General features: G+C 40.4%; 1 protein-coding gene across 3 annotated transcripts; it reads left to right on the top strand.

The window, feature by feature from the left end:
* The first annotated feature begins 4,919 nt into the window (after positions 1-4,919).
* On the top strand, positions 4,920-16,106 carry fam83ha (family with sequence similarity 83 member Ha). 3 transcript variants are annotated; one of them, XM_046070003.1, is made up of 6 exons: positions 4,920-5,238; positions 6,273-6,724; positions 6,819-6,983; positions 8,954-9,078; positions 9,219-12,289; positions 12,479-16,106. In XM_046070003.1, the coding sequence occupies exons 2-6, from the start codon at positions 6,281-6,283 to the stop codon at positions 14,989-14,991; spliced, it is 6,318 nt and encodes a 2,105-aa protein (XP_045925959.1). In that variant the 5' UTR covers positions 4,920-5,238; positions 6,273-6,280; the 3' UTR covers positions 14,992-16,106. The 3 variants fall into 3 exon arrangements, with proteins under 3 accessions (XP_045925959.1, XP_045925960.1, XP_045925958.1); XM_046070004.1 differs by having other exon boundaries at positions 9,219-12,297; positions 12,487-16,106; XM_046070002.1 differs by having other exon boundaries at positions 9,219-16,106.
* Positions 16,107-19,162: the final 3,056 nt, after the last annotated feature.

Here is a 19,162-nt window from a genome sequence, read left to right as displayed (position 1 = left end):
ATGCTGTGAATAGGCTGTCCGGGGAGTAGCTCTGTTTGGATGTCATGACCAGGCTTCTCAATGCAGTTCAACCTGAATGTAGTTCTGGCTCAATGAGAGTCATCTGAGGAACCCACAATCCTCAAAAATTTTACCTGCATAAAGAAAACAAATGAGTTTCTCCAAGCCTATATTTAAAAAAGATTTCCGGGCTACATATCTGTGGTAAATGGAGCCTTGATAGGAGACTCCACCAGACAAGGCGATCTACAGCCACAAAAATAATTTTATTTCAACTTTAGCAAAGCTTGTTTTGATGTTTGTTTTGAAACTTAATGTGAGAACGACACTAAGCTCACTCTCTCATGCAGTAACATCATATCTCTGACCTGGATCTTTTTGGATCTTACAAATCCCACCACATTCCAGGAGGACAGCATCTGAACAAGGGAAACTCTATAATATATATAAAACTGGGTGTTTCTATTTAACCTATACCAACATTTTATACACAAGTACAAACCCATACCCGACAACCCCGAGTGCTAACTTGGCACAGTTAGTAGTTCAGCAGCTTGTAATACAGCTCTTTGAGCCTTTGCCAACACGACTTCAATGCCACGAACCAGCTAACCACAGGCAGACAAAAGCAAATGACACATCCTGAAAGGTCACTGGAAATATGAAAGAAAGTCAGCATGGAGCAGACAAACAAGTGGCAGAAATGTGACTCTCTGATAAATCCATGTCCTACTTTGCACAGTTGTTGCATTCAGAGATCTGCTCATTCAGTTCTGTGTAGGCTCTGTCTGCGAACGAATCACAGGGTTCACCCACAAAGATAAGAGTGATATCACTATGTCAAGCATATTTCCCTATATTAACTATGCTAACATTATATCCAGATGCTGAGCTATATCACTCTGAGATCAAGTTCTCATTTATGTTGCTCCACCTCTCCCTTTAGGCCGAGGGAAAAGGCAGACCATTGTGTTGTCTTTGCATCTAAGATGTATTGGGGGGGGTTATGATGTCTATTCTGAGACACATGTCCCTGACACAGTGCAGGATATTCCAGTATGTGCTGTAGCTGCAGGATGTGCCACGGGATACAATACAATAGAACTGGAAAGAAATCAGGCAAAAAACAAAAACTGATGGAAGGAAGACAGCATTGCAAAATGTAAAGCACAGTTGCTGTTCCCTGTTCTTTTCAACTACATCTTTTCTACAGTCAGGTAGCAATTATGATGTCATTGTGGGCAGCTATTCTCCATCTACTCTATGTAAATTTACTCTGTGAAAGAATGAAACTGTAAACAATGAATTATGGAACGCTTCAACCAACATGAGTCTGGGTGGGGTCAGAACTGGTTGTGTATCTCACAGATCACTAAAAGCCTCTATTTTACTTTTTCTCCTATTCTTCTTATCTTTTTTTTTCTTTTTACTGAAACTGACAATACAACTGTTTCCAAGAGCAGCCTCTCTTGTAGCGACCCGCCACATGCAATGACAGGCACACACAAGCATGCATGCTAATGTGATTGCGCGCGCACACTTGCAGGTGCACACAAGCATGCAGACACACGAATCTCTAATAACTACCCTGATACACTGAACAGAATGCCCTCCTAAATATACAAACGCTGTCAACAAGCAAAATGACAGTCAAATCAGATACAAATACACACCTGCTGCTACAGTACACCTGTCGTGTGGGATGAGGTCAGCACTCAGTAGCAGTCGCTCCCAACATGGCCTCCAAATACAACTTAAAAGAGAGGTGCCTGTCCAAATGCACCTTAGTTTAAACACAACCTGAAATCGTTCCACACCCACATACTGCTGTGTGCCTATACATTCCACACTGGCAAGACCCTTCTGTTTCTCACCTGCTTGTTTATGTCTGCTCCTTTCTCCACCATTGAGATGATGATCTCTGGCTGGACACTTCCTCTGACAAAAAGCTGCAGGGTGATCCCTGCCATCAACCTCCATGACAGGAGGACGGAAAAGAGAACAGTTATCTCTTAGAGACAAAATATTGTGGGAATTCAATTATCTGTGGAATTTGCCATGCCCTCTCCAAGTGACAAATATAGAGGCCTGTCTTTCCTTTAATGATAAGGGTGGTGTCTCACACATTCACTACTAATGTAAAATCAAATTAAATGAGTTCTCCTCCACTTTTTAAATCATGTCCGAGAATTGTACAATCTCAACTGAATCCCCTTCATCATCTCTCCAGGCAAGTGTGATCTCACCTCCTTGAGAACTGTTAAGACTTCCTGTCCACTCCATCAAATGACGCACCAGATGGATTCTGCAGCTGCTGCTCTTCCCTTTTCCTTTGTTTTCCCATGCTTTTCCTTTTCCTGTGACAATCTCCTTGTCAGTGTGACAAAAGCCTTGTTAGCCTTTATGTTATAAACAAAGAATGAACACGTACTTATTGGTGAACTATAATGCTTATGTTTTGATGACTGGATGGTCGCTGAAGCCCAAGCCTGTCAGTTTGGCATCTGTCACATCTGCATTGGTGTGAAAGATGTCAAGGTACAAAGTACAAGGTACAAGGTAGATTTATTTGTCACAATACAACAGGTTGTAGAGTAAAACTGAGTTTGTAACTCCCTAGTCTTACGTAGCAGACAATATACATTAATATAAAAGCAATTATAAAAACAGCCGACAGTTATTCAGCAGGATAATAGTCTTTTATTACAGTAGTGGTATATGGAAGGACAGGCCTCAGAGGAAACCATATACTACAAGGTCTCCATGTGTATAATCTAATCTACTCTGTTGTCCATATGTGTTTACCACAAAGGGTACTGTGTCTTTGTTCACCTTTCACAATAATGGTTAATTCTGAAGGACATTGTGTTATCATATAAATCATATAAGCTACACTTTGTGCATTTGATTCGTACATTGCTGGAGATGTTTTATGAAGGGGGAGGGTTCCAGCTCTGACTCAGTGTTTGGCCAAGTTCGTGTTTCGAAATCAAAGCTGTCAGTCACAAAACCACAAGGCAGGACACCAAATGCATGTTTTTCAGAGAGCTACAGGGGTTAAAGCGTGCAGCGGTAAATGCTGCCCTGTGGTATGTAGTGTAGCAACTATCTGTAAACTCAGAGAACAGTAATTTTGATGTTTCTATTCCAGTAGATCCTCTGTGTGAGTTGGGTGGTGCCTGAAGGGAACAATGAGGGATTGTCTTCTAGTCTTCACTTGAGCAGCTGTGTTTCATCACTTCCTTTTATTTTAGTTACATCAGATTTCATCCTGACCAGGCTATTTTAGGTCTTGGAGCAACCATTAAAGGAAAATCAGTGTATTTAGTGCCCCCTCTCTCTCTCCTTTCATGGTTTTTACAAAGAATATGTCCTATCCTGGAAATACAGATGGCCTTGCTCTAGGTTTCCACATAAACACTCTCACTGAAGCACAAAGTAAAGATACTTCACAGCCTGTCTGGTAATATACTTGTTAATGGTGCAAGAGAGACTATTAATGAACCATAAAGAGAAACAAAAGATTGCATGTTGACACCATGTTGGCAGAAGAAGCCTGCTCTGCTCTTTTGTTTGTGTTACTAGACTACACCTTCATCAAAGGACGTCAGCGTAGACTTTATAGTAATGATCCTCACTAAGTACCTCTATTGTTTTCTGATATGCTCATCACATTAAGAGGTTTGGTTAACACATTATCCGTCCAGGTATTTCAAACCTCAAAGCCACACAACACTTTTTTCTAGAGGTTGGTCGTCTGATAGAATTCCCATTTTGAGTGCAGTTCTGTTACCTGGCCACTTCTGAGCATCTCATTGGTCTTTTCATTCAAACTGTTCTGCAGGTTGGAACATTTTGCCCCAGTGTAATGATAGATGTCATTGTGTATGTAAATGGAACAGGGTCTATGGGCAAAACTCATGAGACTACAGTTGACGAGGTAATCTGTAACCTGTTTTTCACTTTTCCCAGTCACTCCAGTTACAATTTCCTCTCCAGTACTGATGAAAATCATAATAGCCTATAAGAATTAAATGTAATTCTCTAGTGTTGTTCAACTTCCTCTCCAAATGTAATCATGATTAGGTATGATTTATTAATGCCTATAATTAGGTGCCACCCCTTTTCAAAATATTGTCTAATAAGTCACCATTTAAGCAGGACTGGATTCATTTGTTATGGGGTCCCTGAGCATAAATGAGCAGTGGGCCCCTACTGACCACCATTTTTCATATATGCAAAAGCGAATAATGAGTTTCTGGTGATTTGACTGAGCAAAAATGTATTTTGGAACATGCACCATGTACACAAAAACTAAACGGAAACTTATAGAGGCCTAAAATATTTACCTTAATTTAGTTAAATTGTGCTTTAGTGGTAGACATTACCAAATACTTTAGCAAAAAAGTTATTGCCACATGGTTTAACTTGGGACCTCAGGGCAATTGCTGCTGTAACCTGTTGGTAATCCATTAGTGGGATTTTTCATAACTTTCATATTAATAGCTAATAAGAAGGTATAATAAAAAACGAGATTATTTATCAACCATTAAAAAAGCAACTTAGTTGCATTTTATAAGCTTTATAGGGTGCCTCCCTATAAAGTAGTATCCTTTTCACTTTTTATGACAGTAGATCTGTATTCATATCTGTCTATATTCATTCAATTTAAAAGAATGACACTATAATTATTTTCCCTAGATATCAGGCTCCACATTGAAGTTAGGTTATACATTAAAGGAGGGAGGAAAATGAGAATGTAATTAATGAATATGAGGGGGGGGAGCATTACCTGATGCAACGTTAGTGGTTTCATCAGAGTTGATATCAGCAGTAGGCCTACTAGCTTCAGGAGACAGATAACAGATGTGCAGAGTTCAGTTTCCTCAGTCAGGACCTGTTTTATACAGTCTATGGGAAGGACATGCATGAACACAGAGCTGAGCAGAAGTGAACAAAATGCGGAGCTACACTGAATCCGAGGCGGGGCGTTGAGTGTCGACAGCAGTTTTTCCCCGTGTGCTCTCTGGCTCAAATATTCTCGCCAACACGCCTCAAGCATGACAATAAACTGGTTTAGCTGGGTGACGGGGGAAAACCACTGGTACACAGAACTTTCGACAAGTCCCACCTGGACTGAAAGCGCGACGGAGATGTGAAGAAAAAACATGGTGAAGAAGGCAAGATGACTGGTTTAAAGTTTAACCGACGAAGATCCTGACGAGTATATCAGCGGAGGTAAGTTGACGAAAGTAGGCCTGTAGGCTACGGTTTTACGTGGATGCAGTTTGGGATATGAACATATGGACACTGCATATTGACTTGTGCTACAGTGTTACGGACTTAAAGCACTCAACAGTGACCGACAGCCGTTTGTTGGGTTATTTAATCTCTGAAGTTCGTTGTTCTGACTTGTCTGTTGATGGTTTTTTTTGGGGGGGCTGTTTTATTTGGCCTGTTATGTTTCCCATCAGCACTTCTCATATTTGTGGCTTTACATGAACTTGCAAATGGTGTGTTGGGTTTCTGGCCAGAGGGAGGAGCCACACCCTTAACCCATATAACCCGTGGTTACAGTTTACCTTCTCTCATCCATTATTGCTCCTACAGAAATATAACTGAGAGGATCCCTGCAACGTCTCTTGTAACTGCAGATTTGAGCAGAATGAGCTGGACCCTTTGATTCAAGCTTTTTAGGTTAAAATTTGCTGTAGGCTTGGTGACATAAATATCATTTTAATAAGAGATTTTTTTCCTGATACTAATATATATCAAAGTAGGCTTTTGCAAATGGATGCAAAATCACTTATGAGATAATGCACTACATCTGACAAAACGCTTCAAACATGTGAAACAAAAACGTATTTTATTAGTTTTTAATCACATCGCATGTAATCATTCACATGGATAACAACAGGTATGTAAAATGACCAAAGGATGTGATCATATATAATTACTCTGGAAGACAATAAACTATGCTAGTTTTTTATCGATTAATTGTTTAGCCCTATAAGATGTCCATATAAAATTTCCATCACAAGTTCCCAGAGCCCAAGTGATGTCCTCAAAATGTCTTTTGTTGGACAAAGTATCCAAAACATAAAGATATTTGAACTTTTACTATCATATAGACATAGATTTGAGATTTGTTTCAGCTCTAATTAAACTGTCATTCAGAACTATGACACTGAAATAGACGTGCAGTGTGAACATTATTCATACTGTATACAGTAAATTAATCATGTCTCCTTTTGCCCTCACCCTCTCTTTAGACTACAGTATGGCGCGTCGCTCTCAGTGTTCCTCTGCTGGGGATAACCCCTTGGACCCTAACTACCTCCCTCCTCACTATCGGGAAGAGTACCGCCTGGCGATTGACGCACTGATTGAGGAGGACTTGGAGGGATACTATCAGTTCCTTGAAAAAGCAGATGTGGTGGACTTCCTGTCCTCACTTGAGATTCAATATATTCAGAGCTCTGTTCAGGTCCCTCAGCAGAGCAGCCACCCTGAACAACATTTTCTGGAGACTGGGGTAGATGGCTCCTCAGACACTTACTGGCCAATTCACTCTGACCTGGACGCCCCAGGTTTGGACCTTGGCTGGCCTCAGCTGCATCACTTCATTGGGCCGACAGAGGTCACCACTCTGGTCAACCCCCCTGAGCCTGACATGCCGAGTATCAAGGAGCAGGCCAGACGACTTATCAAGAATGCTCAGCAGGTTGATCTTTCTCTTTCTTTAAGAAATGCCACAGTTGTTTTTCAAGTTTCATTCTCCTGACTGTTGTTTTTACATTGGTCCTTTATGTCCTCAGGTGATTGCTATAGTGATGGACGTGTTTACTGATGTTGACATGTTTGCGGATATTCTCAATGCTGCCATGAGGAATGTTGCCGTCTACATTCTTCTAGATAAACACAATGTACATCACTTCGTGAACATGGTGTCCAACTGCAGGGTCGATCTCCAGAGCATTCAAGTGAGTACATGTTACACTGAGGTACATGTAATGATACAATGTAGTAAAGCTGTATTATAATTTTCAATTCAACAGCCAAAACAGAAAAGGCTGCTTGCACATTTAAATTGTATTACATTTCTTCCCCTTTCCTTCACATACTCTTTTAAAAAGATATTATTAGCAGTAAATGAGTTAGTAAATATGTTTGAATATTTGGAATTTTTAATGGTCTGGACAAGTGAAGGAAGTCATGAATGCAGTAACATTCACTTTAATATTCATCTCACTTTGGCTACAGTTTGACTAGAGAAGCTAAAAAAACATGCTGTTGACATCTCCTAATCAAATGTTACAGAGGTTTTTAAAAATGCTTTAAGGATAAGTCTAGAGATATTCTGTAAAATCTTTAAATACTTAAAATATTTATTATTTAATCCTACTAACAAGTACTGTTTGTGTATCTAAAGTTTGATATAGCTGATTTCTGTGCCATAAATATATTCTAAACATATTTTAGAGCCACACTGTTTCACTGGGTTTCATGTTCTACTTCATTACGATGAACATGGGAACTGGTGGGACTGTTCTGCTGCTGTATTATTCCGCAGCTGAAAATAGTCTCCAACAAGTACAGTAGGAATGACTGGGTTTGGGGCTAACCGCAAAAGACAAAAAAGTGTAGGAAAGTCACAAAGTATTGTACACTACAGCTGTTGCTAGAGGTGACTCCATCATACAAATAAAGAAACTTATCAGCCTGTTCTTTCTAAACATCACATGGCTGGCATGCACTTCCAACTGATCTGAGAGAACTATTATTAGAAATGTATTAAACAACAGAGAACAAGAAATTTAACACCTTCATTATGCTTTGTCCAGCGATGTGAATCTTACATGCTGTATATCATGACTAATATTGTCAACCCTCGATGCTGCCTATGATGTTTTTTTCTTTTTCTTGTATGTTGCTTTGTTTGTCATGTACTTTGCATGCTGTATCATGTTACCTGTTCGCTTTGACTGTGTGTGTGCTGCCGATAACAAACTTTTTTAATTCTACATGATACCGATACTCTTTGTTTGTTTTAACAATACCAATACTGAAATAAAAGGATCATTACACTTAGGTAAGGTCAAGGTAAATCACATGAGACATACCGGCCATCAATAAGAAATGTATGACAAAAGTAAATATGAGTACAATTAAATAAAAAGGTTTGTGCTATATTACAAAAATACTATGATTATAACATAATATAAATGAAATAAATTAAAAGACAACAACATAAAACCTATCCCATATTTGCAATTTCTGAAAGATTTCTTAATCTTCTCAAACAGACAAGGATTTTTCCAGAGCAACTTCCACTCTTTGTGGCACTTTCTAGTCACAAATAGTCCATCCAAAAAAGTGAAAAGTAGCACCACAACGCTAGGGCTGAACCATCAATCGAAATCGCAATATTGCCAATCAAAATACAATTTTAAATTAAATATTGTCGTGGCGAGAGAGAGAGAGATGTCCTGGCCTACACATCAAATTCTACAGACTTACAGATCCTTTGGCAAAAATCATACCATAATAACTTACATATGTTTTTCAATGAAAATGAGAATAATTATGTAAAAATTTTCATTCCCTATCAAATTGAATCGCAATTGCAATATCATTCAAAATAATTGCAATTAGATATTTTTTCAAAATCACAGCCCTGCACACCACGCAATGTTTCCTTTCCCACCTCTCACAAGTTTGATGCAGCTGTCCACTCGCTGACATGACACGAGCCAGCTAAATATGTCAGGGATGTTGTCCCTGATATATACAGTAAGTAGCGTATAGATAAAAAAATATTTTCCCATTGATATAAAATGTAGTAACTGTTGTAGTGTTAATGCTGCCACCTACCTATTAAAATATTAACATCACTATATGTACAGCTTCAGCTTAAAATTCATCCTTGGGTGATTTGACATATGTCTTGCAGTTTTTACGTGTAAGAACAGTGTCTGGCATCACGTATCAGTGCCGCTCAGGGAAGTCCTTCAATGGCCAGATGATGGATCGCTTCTTGTTGACAGACTGCAGGGCCGTGCTAAGCGGAAACTACAGGTGAGCCCATTCAAAATGGCCACAGAGAGCCACATTTCTTTCATTTTATACCACACAAGAATTGGAGTGATTTATTTGTGTTTTTATGATGTATTTTATGATTTGTTTATTTCATACTTATTGTCATGTCTTTTGTCCAGCTTCATGTGGTCGTTTGAGAAGCTCCACCGCTGTATGGCCCACCTTTTCCTTGGACAACTTGTATCGACCTTTGATGAAGAGTTCCGTATTCTGTTTGCTCAGTCCCAACCACTGGTGATTGAAAATGCTCCAGTGGAAGATTTCAGCCTTTTACCACAGAGGCAATACCCAGGTGAAATAACTTCTCTGTACAGAGAGCCAAGGACATTCCCATCAGTGGACGCTGCTCATACAGAGGAATGGGCGATACCTTCCTATGACGAACGTATGGATATGGATTGGAGAATGAAGCCCCTTAAAAGGCAGGAATTCTTGCGCGGCCCTGCAGATATGTACAACAGGTTTCCATCCCAGCAATCACGCATGGATCCGGCTTTTGATCAGGGCACCCCCAGGATGATGGAAAATCCCACCTTCAAACGTCACAGTTATGCTGAAGGTCTTCATGGTAGATACCCTTACCCATTCCTGCAGCAACAGGGATTGCCAGAGCCTGAGGACCAGGGAAGGCAGATTCAAAGGGGGAAGCAACCATATCCAGGACCAGGAGTAGAACCAGATTACAGTGGCTATGACAAGTTCTGGAACCAAGACTATCATTCAGCAGATCAGTATTCTGACCCTGGTTTAACACAAGAGATGGAACCACCTGATAACTTTGACCCTGTGCTCAACTATTTATCATCTACCAGAAATGTAGGCTTTGACCAGGGACCAGAGAAATTACTACCTGTAGCAGATGTACCGTTTAGTTCCTCTCACCCTAGAAGGTTGCGTGTAGGCCAGCCATATGCCTGCCAAACATCTCCCACCCCCTCAAATCCAACTGATCAGAAGCATTTTTTCCAGGAGCCTAACACTGACCGCAAGGATCCTATGGTGAAACAGGGGCTAAGAAACTGGAGGATTAGCTCATACCTCAGTGCATGTGATAATCCAGGAGATGAAGACCTGCCATTGGCGGTACCTAATGCACCAGATCCTTTTGAAGAGTCCTCTAACCTCATACAGCAAACAGCACCTGGCATGTATTCATCAGTCCCTAAAATCCCTAATGTCAGAGAGTTTAAGGTTCCTGCAAAACCCAGGGCAAGTCAGATGCCAAGTTATGCCAAAATGACTGCACAAGAACAGACTAGGAAATTGACTAATGAACCTACTGCAGTGGCAGCACCAACACCTTCAGAATCCACGACTGAAGAGGAAAAGGCAGAGGAGGCTGAAGGGGAAAAGGCAGAGGAGGCTGAGCAAAAGGAGCCAAAAACTTCTGGTCTTCAAAGAGAGGAGTCGTTCCGTAGAAAATACAATGCAGCATTACCGAGGAGCTCTAGATTAAGGTCCTCTCTGATATTCAGCTCTCTGGAGCAGCTGCAAACGTCTAAAGATACCAAAACTGTTTCAGACCAGCAGGATCAGGATAGTGACAAAAATGAGGCAGAACAGACAAAACTGCCTTTTGCACATGTTTTGGGACAAAGGAGGTCTGCTGCAAGGGAACCTTTTGAATGGAGCCGTTACATAAAGCCAGCTAGCTTTGATAACTCTGCCACTGACTCATCCAAACCAGCTGATGGAAACAGTAAAGCAGATGATAAAGATTCATCAAAGGATCTGAATTCAATGGATCTTGCAGAAAACCGTGAAGTACAAGAGTCTTTAAAACTGCCAGATGTAGAGCAAGCAAATTCTTCACCATCAGTGCCCCGATCCAAGCATTCTGAAGCTGAGCTGCCCAAAACTGATCCACCAGCACAACCACCCAGATATTTGCTCACCAGTCCATTAGATATGAGTGATCCTGATAAGAGGCTCATGTTTTTCAAAGAGTTAGCAGCAAAACGCAAATCCGCTAAGGCTGCAGAAGCTCAAAAGAGCAAAGAGAAGGCACCAATGAAACCGCCAACTGAACTAAAACACAATACCACTCTTAAAAAGGAGGAATCTGTACCAAAAGAAACCTCAGAACTGATGGCTGATACGTCTACAGCCGAAGGTTTATCAGAAAAAAATGATATTGCAGAGGATGCAGGGAAAGCGGTATCTACAGAAACATGCCAGTCAGTCAGTCTACCTTTACATGGCAGTGATAAGACTAACAAGGAGGACAGTCAGGTCAAGAATGATCCCAATGCCTCCCAAAGCTGTAAAAAAGAACAAACCAGTGTTCCACCTGATTCAGAGAAGACAGAGTTTAAAAACAGCCACTCTGCAGCAGCTCTGCCTGTTTCTGTAGAAACAATAGAAACTCAGAGCAAACCACCAGAAGAATCAAAGCTGTCAGATCCTTCTGTAAAAAAGAGTAGATCCAGCCATCCACTTACACCAACACATGCTACTCCTGCTAATGTTCCTTCTCTTGCACAAGGTACTGATGAAAGTGAAAGCCCTTGTCTAGATTCTACCTCAAAGCACTCTAGCTCACTCACTCCCAGTTCAGTGGAGGTAGCACCAACTTGTGCATTTGCTGTATTGGATTCTAACACTCAAAGTCCTGAATCAGTTCAGTTGGAAACCAGCATCTCGTTTTCTCCACATCTATCTGAACAACAAACTGGATCACAATTAAGCTCTTCTAGCCCATCAGTAAAATGCATTCTGCCAGATTCTGGGTCACAGATCAGTCCAAGTCCTTCACCCTCAATCTTTGCTCCTCTTTCTACTCCAGCAGAGACCATATCTTCTGTTGTTACCCCAGAAGACTCAAGCTCAACCCTAACTTCCAGCATATTGTCCCCAGATGCACAGGAGTCTGTCAGCCCCCCACAAGCAGAACCTTCCCAGTCGGTTAAGGAATCTTTACAAAAATCAACAGCTTCTGCTATCAGCCAAAGTGAATCTACCCAAGCTCATCTATATTCTGTTTCCCAACTGATGTCACACGAGACCCGAGCAGTTGAGTCTGCACATGTGGGATCTGATATTTCTCCTGATGGATATGCTGCTGGTTCAGAGCCGGACACATCCTCATTAGAATCCACTTCAAAGACAGAAGAATCTTGTGCTCCTACATCTTTAGAAAAAGATGTTCCTGAATCAGAAAACAACTCAATATCTAAGAGTGTGGGAGAAGGATCTGAGGTTCATGGATCATCAGTGGGTGTCAAAACTGATGGCACACCTCCTAGTCTTAGCCCTCCATCACCTGAGTTATATTTACTTAATGTATCTGATCTGGAAAATAAATCCAGATCTGATCAAAAGGAAACTATGACTCCTACCCCCTCCCCAGCAGACCCTATCTCAAAGAGTGTGGGAGAAGAATCTGAGGTTCATGGATCATCAGTGGGTGTCAAAGCTGATGGCACACCTCCTAGTCTTAGCCCTCCATCACCTGAGTTATATTTACTTAATGTATCTGATCTGGAAAATAAATCCAGATCTGATCAAAAGGAAACTATGACTCCTACCCCCTCCCCAGCAGACCCTATCTCAAAGAGTGTGGGAGAAGAATCTGAGGTTCATGGATCATCAGTGGGTGTCAAAGCTGATGGCACACCTCCTAGTCTTAGCCCTCCATCACCTGAGTTATATTTACTTAATGTATCTGATCTGGAAAATAAATCCAGATCTGATCAAAAGGAAACTATGACTCCTACCCCCTCCCCAGCAGACCCTATCTCAAAGAGTGTGGGAGAAGAATCTGAGGTTCATGGATCATCAGTGGGTGTCAAAGCTGATGGCACACCTCCTAGTCTTAGCCCTCCATCACCTGAGTTATATTTACTTAATGTATCTGATCTGGAAAATAAATCCAGATCTGATCAAAAGGAAACTATGACTCCTACCCCCTCCCCAGCAGACCCTATCTCAAAGAGTGTGGGAGAAGAATCTGAGGTTCATGGATCATCAGTGGGTGTCAAAGCTGATGGCACACCTCCTAGTCTTAGCCCTCCATCACCTGAGTTATATTTACTTAATGTATCTGATCTGGAAAATAAATCCAGATCTGATCAAAAGGAAACTATCACTCCTACCCCCTCCCCATCAGACCATATCTCAAAGGGTGTGGGAGAAGAATCTGAGGTTCTTGGCTCACCAAAGGATCTCAAAGCTGATAGCACACCTCCCAGCCTTAGACCTCCATCTCCTGAGTCATATTTACTTAATGCATCTGATCTGGAAAATAAATCCAGATCTGATCAAAAGGAAACTATGACTCCTACTCCCTCCCCAGCAGACCCTTCACCTGAGTGTTCTCCAGCGCAAACAAGTTCTCCTGTCCATCCAGACTTTACTCGTAATGCTTCCCAGTCAGAAACATCTGCATCTCCTCAAGATGCACAAATACAATCGACCCCTCCCTCCAAACTTTATCTGACAGGACCTGTCACTCCCACTTCTGTTGAAATAGTGTCATGTTCTTCTCCTCTAACCGAGTCATTTGGTTCAGTTTTGTCCCCCGAGGCTGAAAAAACATTGTCTGCACTGCACAAAACATCAGATGCTAACTCCCTTCCCAAGCAGGTTAGAACAGACTCAAACGAACAACCAATGCTCCCATCCACAGAAACTTCCAGTCCAACTGAGCCTACCCCAAAGGTCCCAACCGAGCATGAACTGCCATGCAGAACAACACCTTCAGAATCATCATCCACAACTAAAGAGGAAAAGGCAGAGGAGCAAAAGGAACCAATAACTACTGTTGTTCAAAGGGAGGAGTCAGTTCATAGAAAGTTCAATGCAGCATTACAGACGAGCTCTTCCTCTCTGATATTCAGCTCTCTGGAGGCACAGCAAACTTCTGAAGATACCAAAACTGCTTCAGACCTGCAGGATCAGGACAGTGACAAAAATGAGGCAGCAGAAAAAGGTTCTCCTGTCCATTCACACTTTACTCCTAATGCTTCCCAGTCAGAAACAACTGCATCTCCTCAAGATACACCAATACAAGCAACCCCTCCCTCCGAACTTAATCTGACAGGACCTTTCACTCCCACTCCTGCTGAAATAATGTCGTGTTCTTCTCCTCTAACTGAGTCAGGTGGGTTGGTTTTGACCCCTGTGGCTGAAAAAACATTGTCTGCATTGCATAGCCCCTCAGACACTAACACTCTTCCCAAGCAGGTTACAACAGACTCAAACGAAACACCAATGTGGCCATCAGCAGAAACTTCCAGCCCAACTGAGCCTAACTCAGAAGTCCCAACTCAGCCGGATCTGCCAAGCAAACCTCCGAAATCTGTGACTTTTGAAACCCACCCTTCAGAGCCACCTGTACCTGCTGAAAATAGTAAGGTGGATGGTCAGAATGAAGTAAGCAAACAGTCTGAAATGCCTGACTATGGTGAGAAAAAAAGAGACAACAACGAGGCTACTAATAAGGTTGATGAAACGACTACACAGGAATTGGTTTGCAGTGAGAAAACAAATGACCAAGTAAGGCAAAATAACTGCTCCAGACTGTCAGATATCACATCAGATGAAGTCATTGTTCCGTCACCACAGTCCAAGCAGCCAAAATCAAGCCAGTCTCGCTACCACACATCAACTGCCAACGTGCTTTCAAGCAGCAACCTAAGAGACGATACAAAGCTGCTTCTAGAGCAAATTTCTGCTAATAACCAAAGCAGGAACGAGGCTGCCAAAGAGGCTCCTGTCACTGATGACGAGAAAGAAGACAAAGCTGACAAAAATGCCAAAAGGGAGAAAGAAGGAGGGATCAGGTCATTCAGCAGAGATCCGCCTAGGTCAAATCAGGAGCGCGAGAAGGCGCTGGAGAGGATTCAGAGCATGAGGAACACGAGGAAAGTTTACAGTCGATTTGAGCTATAAATATATTAAAGTTAGGGTATATGCAGTGTTGTTGAAACTAGAAAGAGACAGCAAGATTTTGAAAGTATCCAACTGAAAGAAATCCCACCCCACAGAGAATTTCAACAGATACAACAAAAAATGCTTCAAAAATAACACTGATCTTTAAAGCATAACTAACTATATATAACTACCAGTGATAAAAATGTATGCAAACCTCATGTCCAAATGTGTGCCACGACCAACAAACGTCTTACTGGGTGAATCGAGTGTGAAAAGTATGCAGACTTAGACTACATGTGTGTAATCAGATATGTTTTTACTGACTGCATGGGTTAAGTGCAATGTTTGCAACAGATTGTTTCTGTGATGAGACCTGTCCTTGCCTTTTTTACAGCACTGACAGCCATTACATTAATGTTAGCTAGTTTTAAGACAAAATGTGAATAGATGAAAGTGTAATAGAAAAGCTGTCTGAGTCTATAAAATTGTAATATAGTATACAATATATTGTATTGTTTCACAATCATGTTAAACAAAGATGTTGATAATTACATGTTTGTGAACCATGTAATTATATAGAACTTCGTATCCATGATGAACAAACCTGAGATTGAAACAGAATTGAAGCATGATGTAACATGATGTATCTATAGGCTAATATTAATGTTTAATTCATTGCACACCATACAGTACACTGTTTTTTGTTTCTATTCAGAGCCATTGAGGTTAAATGCCAATTTTTCAAGCTTGTGACTGGTTGCTTTAAAGGGTCAGTTCACCCAAATTACCCGAATCACCTAAATCATTTTTTTAGATGATTTGTGAAACAAACAAATGTAAGTAAATATATGTAAAGTGTTAAATGTAATTTTGGGCCATGAAAGCCAAAGCTAAAGTATGGATTCCACAAGTGAGAGTAAGTGACAAAATATGGGATTTCTTTCCTGGATTGTTCCTTAAAAATGCCTTTTTTTTAATTAAAACTTGTCATACCTGTACATTGAAACAAAATATTTTTAAACTGCAAAGAATTCACATAACTATGTAGATTGTGCTCTGAACGTTATACTTTTCATAACAGATGTGTGATTCCTGTCTTCAGCAACACTTGTAAATAAAATTTCTCAAATATGTTTTCTGACTTGTGTCTAACATTGGAAAAGGAAGTTACAGAGAGAAGCTTTTCTTTTCATCCAGTAAGCCATGACAGTGAACCAACATGCCAATATTTTATCACTTTCCTAGTGTAACGTGAAGGTTATCTGTGAAAAATGCCTGTTATCTTTAAGTACATACTGTATACTATTATGTTAAATTGGTAAATAATAATAATAATCAAGTCATAAACAAAAGGGAATAAGGACAGTATAAATGTCATTTTAAAACTTGACATTTAACCCAGATGGTCTGTGGAGACTCTTATTGAGATGCGTTATATTAAGTGTAGGATCCAGCGTTTCACTCATTAAACCCCTATATATATTCAGACAAAAAAGTAATAATATCTTGGCCTCTACAGATTTTCTTTAACACAATTTCACTTGTTTTAGTAGGAAACCCCCAGGGATTGCTAGTAACATTAACCATTGCTTTATTCTATTCAAGTGTCCCAGTGAGTCATGACAATGTGACAGTGACCGGGACCTTAATACTGAAGCAGCTAAAAGCAATTCAGCCATCATTAATTTTCCTACCACAACATGTCTAAATGTCTTCTGTAAAAAAGGCCTTTCTTTTTTTTTATGTCTCTAAAACCAGATAACATGTTCTGCAAAGACAGTACTTCCTGGAAACACAAGTGTCATGACTTCTCAGCTTGAAGGCATTTTAGGGCTACTATGACACAGGTTTCCCCAAGTGATTATAGGGTCAGTTGCTGAGCTAAAGTAAGACAAAGGTGACAGCCTGTGCCTCTCCAAGACAGTAGGTCAGACTCTCTCTCCTGTCTGCCTGCTTGGTAGATTGACTTGACTTGATTTGGACACTTAGTGAATCCAACCAACATTTCCTTTATATAATATTATAATATTTTGCCATGTGACAGAGATGTTATACATAGATTTTGTGATGTATCGTAATTTATTGTAATACACTCCATATTGTAGAATCATCTTCTCTGTATCATGGTAACATCTTAGGCAACATGACACGATTCCCAAGCCTGCACAAGATTCTCATGAGTCTCACCACAATAACTTTTCCTCTAGCACCACCCTTAGGCCAAAAATATCAGTAACCACTGCCATGCAAATCTCCAAACACACAAACTCAAAAACCAAACATAACACTTGATTTGCCTAAAGGTAAGGGTTTTTCTGAAGTGAAATGAGCGTTACAGCTTCACAAGGCTGCTGGCATGTTGTAGCTCTTTTTTGATTGCATGATACATTTAGGCATTTTGACCTTAACACATTGGTAAAGTTGTATTAATTAGCTTGCTGGAGCCCATGTGAGCTTGTGAAAACTGCTCTCCTAAGCAAAATAATGAAGAATTAATTTATGTTTGTGTATGTGTGTGGAAGAGATGTATTTCTACCTCCTGATCTAATTTATATTACAAGGAACAAAATGTGGCAACAAAAAATATGTGCTTCTCCATCGGGAGGTCAGAGGTGAAGGTCAACTACTTAACAAAATACCTGATGCTGGCTGGAATTTAACATGTTGCTCAAGGACACTTCAGGATTTCCGGACACATAATGACAACACAGAATCAACCATTGTTCAATGATACTACTTACTTAACTTGAACTCATTTATTTACATAACTTGGTGGCGCTTCTTGCAAAACACAAACCGATTAACACTTGCTGTGAATGAAATGGCCACCCAGTCACATGTTACAGTGTGTCGGTTATGAAATAAGGATTCCTGTGCTTCATAAGAAACAGTGGGACTCTTTGTCGCCACTGCTCGCAAATGTCTTGAAAAGCTAATGCTGAATTACACTAATCTTTAAATAACCTTCCCTGCCTGAAGTACGTCAGGTTTGAAGGGAAAACTCATAATTTGAAGAGACATTTTTGCCAGTAATTAATTTATTTTTGTTTGTTGGGGATCAGTATACGCTTGTATTAGAATGACTTCAACCCTGAGGAGAGTGTACCACATCACAGCCTTCAGCTGGTATGCTTTCGTGGTTAAAAGTCTCGCTGCTAAGGATGGAGAGGCATTACCACCAGGAATCTTTCCTTATGGAGGACCTTGGAAATACCTTACTTTTTTGAATTTGGTGTGTACATTTCCGACATTACCTAGTAATAATAGTAGTAATACATTACTACTAATTTCTGGAACGGAAATTAATAATATTGCTTTTTATATTTCAGTTATTACAAATGTCATTCTTTGGACTGGCTGCTTTGACTGATCTGCAACTTGGGGAAAAGTCTGACAGTGCTCTGAACAGATTTAAAGACCTTCTCTTCTCTATCTTTGCCTTCCCTGTGGGCATGGTGAGAAACACATCTTTTGCTTTTTTAAATTATTTTTAAAAGAAGAATAGTGCTACACATTAACTCCATGTTCTATGCATTTCGTTTAGTTCGTTGTTCTGCTTTTCTGGGCGATCTTTGCCTATGACAGAGAATTAGTCTACCCGGCCAATATTGACACCTTCTTCCCCTCCTGGATAAACCATGCTATGGTCTGTAAATCTGCAATTTCAACAGCTGTATGCCAAAATTTGAATTCTCTTGATTCTCCTGTCATAAACCGTTACACATAATGTGTTATTCCTATACTGTTTTCTCAGCACACATTCGTCCTTCCTTTTTTGCTTGGAGAAGTGCTGGTGCAGCCTCACATCTACCCACAGACTAAACATGCGCTGGCAGCGTTAGGAGTTGTGGGCTTGTCTTACTTGTTCTGGTAAGTGTTGAGTCAGCATACAGCAGAATCATGACAACACATTTCCAAACTTTTATAGACATATATCTAACACACAAACACTATAGCATTTTCAAGCAACAAAATACTTCTTGACTTAATTCCCTGACTGAACCTTTCATACAGCTAAATGTGGCTAAAAGCACAGCAGCCTGAATGTGTCTGTGTTCCTACTGTAACTAGTCTCGACTAGTCCAAAGCAGTAGCATTTATCACTTCATAATTCAAACACCTTGAGGATTTGAACCTTCAATAGTTCTGGCTCACATGCTGAAATGCTGCCTAAAGATCTTCATGGTAA

This window comes from Micropterus dolomieu, linkage group LG15 (genome assembly GCF_021292245.1).
Source record: "Micropterus dolomieu isolate WLL.071019.BEF.003 ecotype Adirondacks linkage group LG15, ASM2129224v1, whole genome shotgun sequence".
NCBI lineage: Eukaryota > Metazoa > Chordata > Actinopteri > Centrarchiformes > Centrarchidae > Micropterus > Micropterus dolomieu.
Note: the sequence above shows the minus strand (reverse complement) of the source record. Positions and strands in the feature narration are given on the sequence as shown.

Bases quoted from the DNA above. Each gene is read 5' to 3' on its own strand.
- fam83ha (XM_046070002.1), top strand. From the start codon at position 6,281: ATGGCGCGTCGCTCTCAGTGTTCCTCTGCTGGGGATAACCCCTTGGAC. The intron at 6,725-6,818 runs GTTGATCTTTCT...TTATGTCCTCAG, and splicing joins TTATCAAGAATGCTCAGCAG to GTGATTGCTATAGTGATGGA. The intron at 6,984-8,953 runs GTGAGTACATGT...TATGTCTTGCAG, and splicing joins TCGATCTCCAGAGCATTCAA to TTTTTACGTGTAAGAACAGT.